At 38.1% G+C, this 13,349-nt stretch overlaps 1 protein-coding gene across 2 annotated transcripts in view; it reads left to right on the forward strand.

Moving 5' to 3' along the window:
• Positions 1-13,349, forward strand: part of P4HA1 (prolyl 4-hydroxylase subunit alpha 1) — a 73,787-nt gene that overhangs the window by 23,893 nt on the left and 36,545 nt on the right. For both annotated transcript variants that reach the window (XM_079793294.1, XM_079793293.1), the window contains exons 5-6: positions 2,386-2,523; positions 10,871-11,110. In XM_079793294.1, coding sequence (XP_079649420.1) covers positions 2,386-2,523; positions 10,871-11,110 — 378 coding nt within the window. The remainder of the gene's footprint in view (positions 1-2,385; positions 2,524-10,870; positions 11,111-13,349) is intronic.

The following is a 13,349-nucleotide window of genomic DNA, read 5'->3' on the forward strand; positions in this document are numbered from 1 at the left end:
GGCACTATTGCTACCGCCTGTAGAAATGCCAAAAGTAGCGATATATTCAGTTCCCAGAACATCAAGTGTTCAGTGTTGTAACTGAATTATTGCTGGGGTATATTTGGTCTGATCAGAGTTAATTTATTCTAGATCCCAAATTTCTTGATAAAAAATAAAGATGAATAAAAACTGGAAACAAAGAAATAAAAATAAAACTTCATTGTCAAAACAAGTAATTTTTGCTGTTAGTGACTAACACTACTGCTTTTTGCTTTGAAATCTATAAATGTGAATTGATTATTTGGCATATAGCTTCATTTCTGAAGGTAGTCATTTTCATTTTATTTTATTTTTTAAAAACATTTTTATTGATTTCAGAAAGGAAGGGAGAAGGAGAGATTGAAACATCAATGATGAGTCATTGAACTGCTGCCTCCTGCACCCCCCCTACTGAGTAATGAGCCCGCAACCCAGGCATGAGTCCTTTTCTGGAATCAAACCATGGACCCTTCAGTTTGCAGGCCGATGCTCAGTCCACTGAGCGAAACTGGCTAGGGCAATTTTAGGATTACCTTCAGACTGTAGAAATTGAAGGGTATTGGCTTTGACTTGTGCTAGAGCTATATCTGTTCTTTTCCTGCACATTGAAAGGACTATTTATCCTTTAAAAATGTATTTATAAAGTCAGCATATTAATTGTATTGAAGGGTATGAATGATCCCAAATAAATCTTCAAAAATGTATTTTATCTTGAACTATATGTAGTTGCACCTAATTGAAGAATTCCAGTATTAATGGTGGTTTTGTAATTCTGTTTATTATTTTAAAATTTGGGGTAAACTTTATTTTCTAATCAATTTTTAATGTATTGGGAGTAGTGGTACTTTGTAAGAAAAAGTGTTAGCAGTGTTCAACATAGTATTTTGAAACCCTAGGATTGTTTTACTTAGTGTAGACAGTAAATTTTAAAATGGAGGTTGCAAACAGTAATAATGAATGTTTTTGTAGTTGAAACAATAAATTGTAATTTAAGATACTTAATACAGACACAGAAAACTAGATCTGAAGTTTAAGGAAGTAAAGGGATTATGCTTAGTACATAGTAGAGGCTCAAATATCTGTTGAATTACTGAAGGTTGCAAAAAATTATTTTTTTTAAAAGAGGAGGGGGAAAATTGAGCTAGCTATATAGATGAAATACTGCAAGGGTGCTTACAAATGTTTATGAGCAGTAAACTAAATTATTTTGCATAGGATAGGAAACCTTGAAAAGAAAAATTAAGGCAAGAACTATGAATACTTTTTCACAATGAGAGGAAATAACTGAATATTTTCACTCTTATATAACACCATGAGAACATTGTAAAGGTCATGAAGAAATATTCATTCATTTATTTATTTTAAAATTCTCAAATAATGATCTGTATGTCCTGAGCTATTTTATAAGATAAACCTTGAGACTTTGACATTTTAATTGTGGTAGTCATTCAAGAGAGGATTTTGTTTTGGGGCATAAAAAATATAGTTATCTGTAAAACTTGCTTTTAAAATTCCATGTGGATATTGTGACTGAGAGCTGCCCTTAAAGCTAAAAAAAATATACTTGATGAATACTATATTCAATAATTAAGTATATCTAAATATATTTTAATAAAACTAGCTTACCTGATAATCTTAAATATATAATTAATAATTCTTCCTTCCCTTAAATAATTCCACCAAACTTTGTATTTTTATGTTTATATAATGTGTGGCACATGGAAGAAGAAACAACAGAATTTTTTTTATTTTTATATTTTTATTGATTTTTTACAGAGAGGAAGGGAGAGGAATAGAGAGCTAGAAACATCGATGAGAGAGAAACATCGACCAGCTGCCTCCTGCACACCCCCCACCGGGGATGTGCCTGCAACCAATGTACATGCCCTTGACCGGAATCGAACCTGGGACCCTTCAGTCCACAGGCCGACGCTCTATCCACTGAGCCAAACCGGTTTCGGCGAAACAACAGAATTTAAGAGCATACATTTTACTTACTATCTGTTATCTGAAAGTATAATTGGTTGCTAATTGAATATCATTTTCAAATCCATAAATCTGTTTATTTTTCAAGCTTAGTGGAGCCTATGTTGTATAACGAAAAGCTCAATTATTATGTTAGTTGATCTTTGTCTACTTACACACAGACGTAATTTATGCAGTGATCTCGGTAAGCAACATTTGAAAGGGTTTGGGAAGAGTGATCGAGTTAGAGACATGTCAAGTCTGATTCAGTGCAGCTTTTTTCTCATTGAGCATGTGGAACATAGTATGGTGGAAAATTATAATAAAATCAGTTTTGAAAAATCTGATTTGGAAATTTGAAGTCTGAATTTCTCCGGTCTTTCTCTCTCTTATTTCAAGGCTTCATCTCTAACCTAACCATTCAGAGACAGTACTTCCCTAATGATGAAGATCAGGTTGGGGCTGCCAAAGCTCTGTTGCGGCTCCAGGACACCTACAATTTGGATACAGATACTATCTCAAAGGGTAATCTTCCAGGTAAGAATTCTTAGCCTATAAAATGCCTAACACCTGGCTTCTCTGTGCAGTCCAGTAGGACAACGTAAACGTAAAAAAGACTTCATATTTTAAGATTTTTTAAAAAAAATATATTTTATTGATTTTGTACAGAGAGGAAGGGAGAGGGATAGAGAGCCAGAAACATCGATGAGAGAGAAACATCGACCAGCCGCCTCCTGCACACCCCCCACCGGGGGTGTGCCCGCAACCAATGTACATGCCCTTGACCGGAATCGAACCTGGGACCCCTCAGTCCGCAGACCGACGCTCTATCCACTGAGCCAAACCGGTCTCGGCCGTATTTTAAGATTTTTAACCTTAGTTTGTTTCACAGCCTTGAAAACAAAACAACCCTCCATTTCTGTAGGACTTAATAGTTGTGGATAAGCTTCTTGCTTGTTATTTTGAAAGCTTATAATTATAGGGACTAAACTTAAGTAGGCAATTTTAGTGTGTAAGAAAAAGAAACAATAATTTTTCCAAATGTTTTTCTTTATAATACCCAATGTTTGTATATAAAGTTATGAGGGAATTGATAATCAAAGTTTATGTGTTCAGTGATTAAAAACCAAGACCTATTGGGTACATGCAGATTTTTAAAATGTCCTGCAGGGTAGAACATCTGCTTTCTGACCTATTTTGGCAAAAAGTTTTTTTGTTGTTATAGCTGATTATTTTGTAATAATTTGCTTTAAATTATTTTTTATCATACAAAAACATATAACAAAATTTACTATCTTAACCAGTTTTATTTGTTTTTAAATTTTTTTAAATCCTCACCTGAGGATGTTTTTTCCTTGATTTTAGAGAGAGTAAAAGAGAGAGGGAAAGATAGAGAAAAACATCTATGTGAGAAAAACACATCAATTGGTTGCCTCCTGCCTAGGCAGGGGAGGAGCCTGCAACCAAGGTATGAATCGAACCCAGAACCTTTCAGTCTGCAGGACGATGCTCTATCCACTGAGCCAAACAGGCTAGGGCCTTAACCAATTTTAAATGTTCAGTTTAGTGGTATTAAGTACATTCGCATTGTTGTACAACCATCATCACCATCCATCTCGATATCTCTTTTGATCTTGTAAAATGGAAACTCTTTGCCCATTAAATAATAGCTCTCATTTCCCCCTACCCCCAGACCCTGGAAATCATCATTCTACTTTCTGTCTCTATGATTTTGATTACTCTAAGTACCTCATAAGTGAAATTATATCGTATTTGTCTTTTTGTTACTAGATTATTTCACTTAGCATAATGACCTCAAAGGTCATCCATGTTGTAGCAAATGTCAGAATTTCCTTACTTTTTAAGGCTGAATAATAATCCATTATATGTGTAGACTGCATTTTGCTTATCCATTCATTCATTAATGGACACTTGGATTGCTTTCACATTTTGGCTATTGTGAATAGTTCTTTTGCAAAAATGAGTGTGTAAATGTCTCTTCAAGACCCTGCCTTCCATTCTTTGAGTATATACCCAGAAATGGAAGTACTGGGTCATATGGTAATTCTATTTTTAATTTCTTGAGGAACTGCCATACTATTTTCCATAGTAGATATACTATTTTACATTCCACCACTGGTGCACAATTTCTCAACATCCTTGCCAACACTCGCTATTTTCTTTCTTTTTTTTTTTTTAATGAATCTTTATTGTTCAGATTATAATTGTTTCTCCTTTTTCCCCCCATATCTCCCCACCACCCAGTTCCCACCCCCCCTCTACCCTTACCTCCCCCCCGCTGTCCTTATCCATAGGTGTGTGATTTTTGTCCAGTCTCTTCCCATACTCCCCACACAGACACCCTTTCCCCCTGAGAATTATCAATCCACTCCCATTCTATGCCTCTGATTCTATTAAGTTCACCAGTTTATTCTGTTCCTCAGATTTTTAATTCACTTGACTTTTAGATTCACTTGTTCATAGATATGTATTTGTTGTTCATAATTTTTATCTTTCTTCTTCTTTTTCCTCTTTTTAAAGAATACCTTTCAGCATTTCATATAATACTGGTTTGGTGGTGATGAACTCCTTTAGCTTTTTCTTATCTGTGAAGCTCTTTATCTGACCTTCAATTCTGAATGATAACTTTGCTGGGTAGAGTAGTCTTGGTTGTAGGTTCCTGCTATTCATCACTTTGAATATTTCTTGCCACTCCCGTCTGGCCTGCATGGTTTCTGTTGAGAAATTAGCTGACAATCGTATGGGAGCTCCCTTGTAGGTAACTAACTGTTTTTCTCTTGCTGCTTGTAAGATTCTCTCTTTGTCTTTTGCCCTTGGCATTTTAATTATGATGTGTCTTGGTGTGGTCCTCTTTGGATTCCTTTTGTTTGGGGTTCTGTGCGCTTCCTGGACTTGTAAGTCTATTTCTTTCATCAGGTGGGGGAAGTTTTCATTCATTATTTCTTCAAATAGGTTTTCAGCATCTTGCTCTCTCTCTTCTTCTGGTACCCCCATAATTCTGATGTTGGTTCGCTTGAAGTGGTCCCAGAGGCTTCTTACACTTTCTTCAACTTTCTGAATTCTCTTCTCTTCATGCTTCTCTGGAGGAGTGTCCTTGGCCTCTTTGTATTCCAAATCTTTGAGTTGATTCTTGCGATCCTCTAGTCTGCTGTTGGGTCTCTGTATAATATTTTTTATCTCAGTCAGTGTATGTTTAATTTCTAGTTGGTCTTTTTTCATATCCTCGAGGGTCTCATTGAATTTATCGGCCTTTTCCATGAAATTCTTGAAAAACCTTATAACCGTGGTTTTGAACTCTATGTCCAGTCGCTTATTCTCCTCCATTTCTTTGGTTTGTGATCTGTTTCCTTGCCTCCTCATTTTCTCTGCTTCCCTGAATTGGTAGGGTAGTTTTGTGTACTAGATGTCCTATTGGTTCAATGGGTCAGCCTCCCAGTTACTTGAGGTGGACACTCTTGGTGCACCCTTGTGTACTGTGTGTCCCCCAGCAGGAGCTACAGCAAGAACTAGTTTTCTCCTCCTTTGCTTTGGCAGTTTTGGAGCAGTCTGACTGGAGCTGCAGTTAATTTGGTTGAGCTGCCACAGAACAGGCCATTTATATGCAAAAGCCGCTGTGTGGAGCCTGGGCGGGTTTGTAGAATGTGCGGGGCGGGGTCTCAGGGCTGGGCGGGGTCTCAGGGCGTCACTAGGTTAGGGCGTGGCCAACGGCGATGGCTGCCGTCAGCCGTCTCTGCCTTTCCACGTTTCCAAGTCCCTGCGCCCCGCGCTCCAGCACAGTAAACTGATTGCTGGGCGCACCTCTGCAAAAAAGTCACTCTCACTTTCCGACCCCATGGCCGAGAGTCCAGCTTCTCCCCGTAGGTGTCTGGGTCCCCCACGTGTCCCCAGAAACTGGATTTCAGAGTGATCGGGAGCTTGTCTCCCTTCAGGTTGAAAAAAAAGCAGCGCGCCCAGTCGCCCGCCACCAGCCCGATTCGCCCGCCTCCGTACCTCAGCTTTTCAGCGTTTGTGCTCCTTTCTCTCCTTAGTTGTAAATCTTCCACTCAGCCAGCTTTCCCGTGGTTCTGGGTGGTAGACGTTTTGTCTTTTAGTTGTATTTTTGAAATTGTTGTGTGAGGCAGCAGATTAGTTGTTTAACTATGCCGCCATCTTGGTTCCTCCCCCAACACTCGCTATTTTCTTGAAGGGCTTTGTAAGCCATGTGGGATCTTCACTGTTTTGAGTGCAACGTGGAGCCACTGAGAAGTTTTAAACAGGGAAGTTATATGATTTTTTTTTTAGAAATATTCTGGCTGCAGAATGGAGTTTGGATTGAGATCTGGGGGTAGGGACAAATCAGGGAGGAGGCTGTTGTAAAAATTAAAATGAGAGATGACATTTGTAGCTAGTGGGTATGGAGAGAAGTGGGTAGGCTATCAACCTGCTTAGGAGATGGAATGGTAGAATCTGATGATGGACTGGATATGGGTTTCTGGCTTCTTCAACAACTAGATGGATTACATTCAGGAAAATAGAGAACACAAGATAAGCAGATTTGGTGTAGGGGGGGGTGACAATAAATTTCATTTTGTTTACTATATTTCTTTTCATTTAAAACTTTACCCTTTAAAATGGCATTGAATATTATTGAACCCTGGTTTTGTTGTGTCTAGTCTTAGGAAATTCACTGGGTTCTCTGAGTACCTAGCCTTTAATGTAGAGATCAGTTGGTAAGACTTTCATAGAGAATGACTGAAAATAAACCACTTTGAGAATATGTGTAATGATTTTTCACTGGGGCAGTGTTCATCTGTTCTCATGCACTTTGTATCTCCTTATTGACTTCTCTTCATCAAGTCACTGTTTTGAGCTAGTTCTTACTGAGTTTTCCTTCATGCAGACTCATTGTAAGTGTAGTGGCTGAAATTTCCCAAGCATATTATATCCTTTAAATAACCCTAAAGTAAACTAATAAACAGTTTTAAGGCTTTATTTGTTCTCCAAACCTTTCTGTTGTTTACAGTAAAATATCACATACTACAGGCCTAGTGCATGAAATTTGTGCATGGGGTGGGGGAGGTTCCCTCAGCCCAGCCTGCACCCTCTCCAATCTGGGACCCCTTAGGGGATGTCCTGGGGATCGGGCCTAAACTGGCAGTCGGACATCCCTCTCACAATCCTGGACCACTGGCTCCTAATTGCTCACCTGCCTGCCTGCCTGGTTGCCCCTAACTGCCCGCCCCCCCTGCCAGCCTGGTCACCCCCAACTGCTCCCCCCCCCCCCCCCCCCCGCTGGCCTGGTTGCCCCACGCAGGCTGCTTGTTCAGTCATTTGGTTGTCCCTCACTCACCCCCCTGCCGGCCTGGTCGCCCCATGCAGCCTGCTTGTTCAGTTGTTTGGTCGTCCCTCATTAACCCCCCTGCCAGCCTGGTATTAGGCAGCCATCTTGTGAGGGCGTGAGGGCCAATTTGCATACTACCGCTTTATTATATAGGATATGTTTGAAGACTCTGTGCACACTTCCCCTTCCTTTCTAGAGGCAATAATGCCTATTCTGAACTTGGTGTGTATTCTTCTATCTTTTATACTTTACTACATATGTTGTATTGCTGTGTTTTTATAATTTTGAACAAATAATTATCATATTCTATATCTTTCTGTGACCTTTCAGTGCTTTTGAGCAAATTCATCCATGTTGATCAACTTCATCTAACTGCTGTATGTAGTGTATGAAACAATTGATTTATTCTTCTGTGGATGAATGGACATTTAAGTTATTTCTGATTTTTTTGCTATGGTAAACAAGGTTTCAGCAAACATTTGTTTATGTCCTGTACACACACACACACACACACACACACACACACACGAGTGTGTCTAGGGTACAAGAAGTAAGGGTGTATACTTTCACCTTTACTATATGTGACTAGATGGTTCTCCACAGCGGATGCACCAGTTTATACTTTAACCAGAATGTATGAGAGTTCCCATTTCTTCATATTGTTGCCTTGGTTTTGTTAGTTTCTACAAAATGCCTGTAGGAATTTTGATTGAGACTGTGTTGAATCTTGGGGAGAATTTGGGCATTGTCATTTTAACAATATGGAATTTTCTAATCCATGAAAATAGTATATTTCTCCATTTATTTAGGCCAAAAAAGTTGGGGTAGGAGACCAGATATTTTGACATCAATGTCAAACCACTGTGAGTCTCACAATTACTGTTCTACTGATGATGTCAAAGTTGGGAAAAATTCCCCTTACCCCTTCTCTCTCATTTTTTTCCTTCTTCTACATCATTTTTACTGAAAGCAAATTTGTCACAGGCTCAGTTTTTAATTCATAGCCTATCTTTGTCCTTTTCTATTCAAATTTTTTATATTGTTTTATATTGTATTGACAATGAAGTGTGACAACACACTGTCCAATGTAGAAACATGAAAATGTAAGTAGCGTAGTGGACAATATCCATTTTGGGGTCTGACATAATACCTTTTTCATTAGATTGCCATGAGAATCCAAGGAGCTAAAGCATGTGAAAGCTAAAATAGCAAAACGTTGTTCTATTTTTTTCCTACTCAAATCTGATTGGTCTTTTTTAAGATATCTTATATGTTCATATATTCTGTTTTTTCTTAAACATTTTATTCATAGTTATTTTGTATTCTTAATCTGATAACACCAATATCTGAAGAACTTGGGGATGTCTAATATTGTTTTGTAATAGTTTCTATTTTTTGCTCATAGTGGCTTTTTTCATCATGTGCTTTGTAATCATGGAGTGTGTGCACTTGTTCAGATTGTATGTGGGAATATTGCAAAATCTGAGTGTTTTTTTTTGTACGGTAGGCAGAAGGGATTGATGTTTGTTTTTTAAAATGTGAATACTTAGAGAATACTTAGACTTCATCAAAATTAAAACTTCTGTGCTTCTAAGTACACTATCAAGAAAGTAAAAAGACACTGGAATAAAACATCAAGAATAGCCTTGGTCACCCTGGCTGGGTGCTCAGTGGTTAGAACGTCAGTCCTCAGATTGAAGGGTCATGGGTTCAGTTTCCGGTTAAGGGGATTTACCTCGGTTGCAGGCTCGATCTCCTGCCCTGGATGGGGTGCGAACAGAAGGCAACAAATCAATGTGTCTCTCTCACATGGATGTTTTTCTCTTTCTCACTCCCCTCCCCCCCTCTTTCTTCTACTCACTCTAAAAAAAAAAATCAATGGAAAATATATCCTCAGGTGAGGATGAAAAAAGAATAGCCTTGGCCAGTGTTGCTCAGTGGCTTAGTGTCGGACTGCACACTGAAGGGTTGTGGATTGATTCCCAGTCAGGGGCAGGTACCTGGGTTGCTGGTTCGATCCCTGCCCCCAGTCAGGCTGCATACGGGAGGCAGCTAATCGATATGTCTCTATCACACCAATGTCTTTCCCTCTCCCTCTCCCCCTCCCTCCCTCTGCCTCTCTTCCTCTCCTCCACTCTCTCTAAAAAATAAATGGAAAGAATATCCTTGGGTGAGGATTAAAAAAAATCAAGAATAGTTAAAAGAAAATGAAAAGACAACCCACAGTGTGGGTAAACAATATTTGAAAATCATATGTCTGATAAGGAACTTGTATCTAGAATATGTAAAGAACTCTAACAATTAGTAATAAAAAGACAAATAACCACATTTTTAAATGAACAAAGGATTTGAACATACATTTTTCCAGAATGATACACAAATGGACAATAAGTATGTGGACAGATATTCAACATCATCATTAGGGAAATACAATCAAAACTACAGTGAAATACTACTTCATACCTGCCAGAATGGCTATAATAAAAAAGATGGACAATGACAAGTATTGGAGAGGGTGTGGAGAAATTGGAAACCTCATATATTGCTGTTGGGATTGTAAAATGGGGTAGCCACTTTGGAAAATAGTTTGGCAGTTCCTGAAAATGTTAAACATAGAGTTACCATAGGACCCAGCAATTCTACTCAAGAGTAATGAAAACATTTGTCCATACAAAAACTTGTACACCAATGTTCATAGTAACTTATTCATAAAAGCCAGAGAAATGGAAACAACTAATGTAGTCTCTCCGTACAGTGGACTATTTGGCAATAAAAAGGATGCTACAACGTGGATGAACCTTGAAAACATTGTGTTGAGTGAAAAAGGCTAGTCACAAAAGAACAAATGTTTCATGATATTATTTATATGACATAACCATAATAGGCAAGTCTACAGATACACAAAGTAGATTAGTGGTTGTCTAGAGCTGGGATAGGGAGGGGGAGAAGATGAGTAGTGACTACTAATGGTTACAGGGTTTCCTTTTTGGGGTGATGAAAACGTTTTAAAATTAGATTATGGTGATGGTTGCACAACTCTGTGAATATACCAAGAACTATTATATTTTTTAAATGGGTGAACTTTATGGTATGTAAATTACATATCATTAATGTTGGAAAGGGAAGGAGAAGGAGGAGGTAAGGGAACCAATTGACAGGTTTGCTTCTCTTCCTGTCCATCCATCTCTTGCCCAGATGGTTAGTAGGAGGAAGATGGATATATCTCACATGATGCACATGATGAGTCCTGCTCTGTTAGAAAATTGCACGTTTCAACTTAATTGATGTTTCATTTTGGTATGATGGCTGATAATTGAAATCTTGGGATATCTAGGTCCCATGTCCACTAGATTCTTGCCATGTTTCATTACCTTTTATTTTTTTTCTCGTTTTATAAATTTAGGATAATTCCTGCTTTCCTCCCTCAGAGGATTGTTGTGAAATTCAAATGAAAGTGAGATAGCACTTTGAAAGCTGTATAGTCCTAAATAAATATGAAGTAGTATTAAGAATCCTAACGTGCTCTGTATTTTCTTTCCATAGGAGTAAAACACAAATCTTTTCTAACAGTTGAGGACTGTTTTGAGTTGGGCAAAGTGGCCTATACAGAAGCAGATTATTACCACACGGAACTGTGGATGGAACAGGCACTCAGGCAGCTGGATGAAGGCGAGGTTTCTACCACCGATAAGGTCTCTGTCCTAGATTATTTGAGCTACGCCGTGTACCAGCAGGGAGACCTCGATAAGGCACTTCTGCTTACAAAGAAGCTTCTTGAACTAGGTATGTTAACGTGACATAGTTCAAGGTTATAGATTTATTTCTCATCATATAGCTGTGGTACTTTTTATTTGTTAGAATTCAGGCACCTTGTTTGTCAGACATACTTGATCCTCTTTCTGATTAGCCTCTAAATAAATGGCAATTGATTTTTCTCACCTAGTAGTACTACAACAGTGGTGTGTCTCTGCTCTGTCCTCCTCAGGAATTTCAAAATTGGACCTAGTCTAGCTAACTCAGTCAAAAATATTTATTTATCATGTTGCTATATTAAATATTAACTAGTTTCCCTTGAAGGGTGTTTTTGGTTAATTGCATTTCATATTAAAATGATAAAAAAATGTAATAGCATATGAGGATTTTACAACTAGTATTTTGGACAGAGTTGTAGTGTTTCTCTACGTATGATCCAGGGACCATGTGCCTCAGAACTACTTGAATACTTATTAGAAATGAAAATTCCTTGAGCTCCACCCCAGACCTACTAAATCAGAATCTCTGGAGGTAAAGTTGTATGCTAATACATTCTGGTGGCCTTTGGTATATAATGAAGCTTTAGACTTTAAAAAAGTTAATATTTTTATGAATAGATAAATATATATGTTAGAAGAGTGAAACAGTTCAAAAAGATTGGCCATCAGAAAGTGAACTTTTGATAATTAGGTTATTATATCTTACTTGAATGAATAAATTGAGATATTGGTTCAAGTACCCTTCCCCCCCCCCACCACCAGTATTTTTTAGTGATTTTTCCCCCCCTCTTGACTTAAGAAAAAAAACCCTCTACTCATTGTAGGAAAGTTGCTTTTTTTAAAAAAAATTATTTATTGTTGAAAATATTACATATATTCCCTTTTACCCCCCATTGATCCCCTCTAGCCCGCACCGCCCCTGCCCCCCACCCCAGGCCTTCACCACCCTATTGTCTGTGTCCATGGGTTATGCATATATGCATACAAGGTCTTTGGTTGATTACCTCCCACCCATCCACCCTCCCCCGCCTTCCCTCTGAGATTCCGCACTCTGTTCCCTGCTTCCATGTCTCTGGATCCACTCCGTTCATCAGGTTATTTTGTTAGATTCCACATATGAGTGAGATCCTGTGATACTTGTCTTTCTTTGACTGACTTATTTCACTTAGCATGATAACCTCCAGGTCCCTCCATGCTGTCTCAAAGGGTAAGATATTCTTTTTTACTGCTGCATAGTATTCCCTGGTATAAATGTACCACTGCTTTTTTATCTACTCATCTACTAATGGGGACTTGGGCTGTTTCCAGATCTTAGCTTTGTAAATTGTGCTGCTATGTAATAGGGGTGTATACATTCTTTCTGATTGGTGTTTCTGGTTTCTTAGGATATATTTCATTGTAAGAAAGTTTTAAAAATAGAAAAAAATATAGAAGTCATCCATAAGCCAATCACCCAAAGATACCTACAAACTTTTTTTGTTTCCTTGTTGTATATACCCCCTTCACACACACACTTTTCCCTTTCTTTTACAAAATTAGGCTCATGTTGTATACCACAGCATATATTATGAGCAGTTTCTCAAAGACAAGGAATGTTTTAGAAATAAGACGATTTCCTAAATACGTCAACTAATGTCACAAGTGAAGTTTCTACAAACTCTTCTGCCGCTTTTATTTGTGTGTGTGGTGGTGGTTTTTCCTCCTTGGATGGGTGGAGTAAGTCCTCTTTCCTCTACTGAGACATAGCTAAAAATTATGACTAGCAATTCAGAGGTATTTAGTGGATTCTGGCTTATTTGAAAATTACATCTTTAGTTTCTCTTTTCTGTCTCATTTAGAATTTTGGGGCTAAAATCCACTCAGCCCTCAGAAGTAGGCTGTGTTCTACATTTATAATTTATCTGTGGTAAAGGTTGCTTTTGAACTTACATAGTGTCTTCCCCATGGTAATTACATTTCAGTCTCAGAAAAAATCTTTTCCATTGCTTAAAAAAAAGAATGAGAAATATTTTAAAAATCCATTTGACATCAAAATGATCAGACATAGTTCCTTTGGCTAATTAGTAAGTTCTCAAAGTAGAAGCAGTAATTGCTACTTTGAAATAAATGGCCGCTCTGTCTCCAGAACTCTCTGTAGGGTGACTGTATGTCCTGCTTTACTTGGGGCAGTACTGGTTTACACCTGTTGTTTGGCATAATAATTTTTACTAGTGCCTTCTTTCACTCTCGAAAGCATACTGGTTTGGAAGGTAAATTATATGGCCCTCTAT

The sequence above is a fragment of the Cnephaeus nilssonii genome (genome assembly GCF_951640355.1).
Source record: "Cnephaeus nilssonii genome assembly, chromosome: 16".
NCBI classification, from domain to species: domain Eukaryota; kingdom Metazoa; phylum Chordata; class Mammalia; order Chiroptera; family Vespertilionidae; genus Cnephaeus; species Cnephaeus nilssonii.